General features: G+C 49.7%; 1 protein-coding gene across 5 annotated transcripts in view; it reads left to right on the top strand.

Annotated features, from left to right (window-relative positions):
• KCNIP1 (Kv channel interacting protein 1) overlaps positions 1-650 on the top strand; it is a 410,971-nt gene extending 410,321 nt beyond the window's left edge. For all 5 annotated transcript variants that reach the window (XM_010854563.1, XM_010854562.1, XM_010854564.1 and 2 more), the window contains one exon: positions 55-650. In XM_010854563.1, coding sequence (XP_010852865.1) covers positions 55-102 — 48 coding nt within the window. In that variant the 3' untranslated portion in view covers positions 103-650. The remainder of the gene's footprint in view (positions 1-54) is intronic.
• The last annotated feature ends 665 nt before the right edge of the window (positions 651-1,315 follow it).

Here is a 1,315-nt window from a genome sequence, read left to right as displayed (position 1 = left end):
GGAGAAGCCTCAGAGAATTCTAACCATCCTCTTCCCTCCTCTCTCCCTCCCCAGGATGACAACATCATGCGGTCCCTCCAGCTGTTCGAAAATGTCATGTAACTGTGAACACAGCCATCCGGCTCTCAGAGACATACTAAACAGCCAACTGAGCACCTTGATCGGCCCTCCTGCTGATTTTACACACTAACTCTTGGGACAGAAACACCTTTTACACTTTGGAAGAATTCTCTGTGAAGACATACTATGGAACCCAGGACCATGTGGCTCAGTCTCTGATTGCCAGCTCTTCCTCCTCCCTCTTCTCCAGAGAGACAAGATGAAGTCGGGTTTCTTTTGGAAGCATGCTCATCTCTTCACACTGCTGCCCTGTGGAAGGTCCCTCTGCTTGAGCTTAAACAGTAGTGCACACTTTTCTGCTTGCGTGTCCCAGGCCACTGCCTCCAAGTCCAGCAGACCTTGATGTATCTGGAAGCAAGATGACCTGAGCCAAACACGCACCATCCTCTGGCCTCCCGAACCAATGTGCCTCTTTCCCTGTCTTTGGTGGGAAGAATGAGTGTTGTACAGCACAGTCAGAATCTACCCTGACTAGATTGGGAGCGCCAGCATCTAACATATGTAGGATAGGACTGAACTAAGCATGGCATTGTCTGATGACCCAAACTGCCCATGTGCTCCATTTCCAGAGGCAAGGACAGTAGTGCCCTCTCGTGCTAGCATCTGCGCTAGTGGCGCAGGAAGGGGGCCAGTGCCAGTGACCCATGCCTCACTCCATCTCCTGCCTGAGTCCAGCACTGCATGACCCTCCCAGAAAGCCCAGGATGCCTGCAAATTGCTGTAATTTTATACCATCTTCTAATCAATAAACAGAACTATTTCTTACACTCTTAATCGTCATTTCATCCATGACTACATTGAGCAGAAAAGGTAAGTTGTGGAAAGGGAAGGCTAGTCCATCCCTTTGGCCTCCAGTTCTTAGTACTGCTATTGTGCCAGGCACTGTGCCAAGCAGAGCATCACCCTCCCCCAGGCAAATATCCCATTCAAATGCAAAGACTGTGACCATAAGCAAATGCAGCTTAAAGATGAGGCTCTTCACGTTGTCCCTTCCAGCACAACTGCCACTCCCAAGACCCTCTGGTGTAGAAAGTCTGGAGCCTCACATGGCGTGGTTGGGGATACAGAGATGAAGCGGTGGGCAGGACCTCCTGCTGAGGGACTTAGAATCCAGGAGTTCATCAAGAGACTCCAGCCTATAAACAGCAAATAATTGCTTATATTGGACACTGGGAGTCTTGGTTTCCTCATTTGA

Source organism: Bison bison, unplaced genomic scaffold, assembly GCF_000754665.1.
Source record: "Bison bison bison isolate TAMUID 2011002044 unplaced genomic scaffold, Bison_UMD1.0 scf7180017864343, whole genome shotgun sequence".
NCBI classification, from domain to species: Eukaryota; Metazoa; Chordata; class Mammalia; order Artiodactyla; family Bovidae; genus Bison; species Bison bison.
Note: the sequence above shows the minus strand (reverse complement) of the source record. Positions and strands in the feature narration are given on the sequence as shown.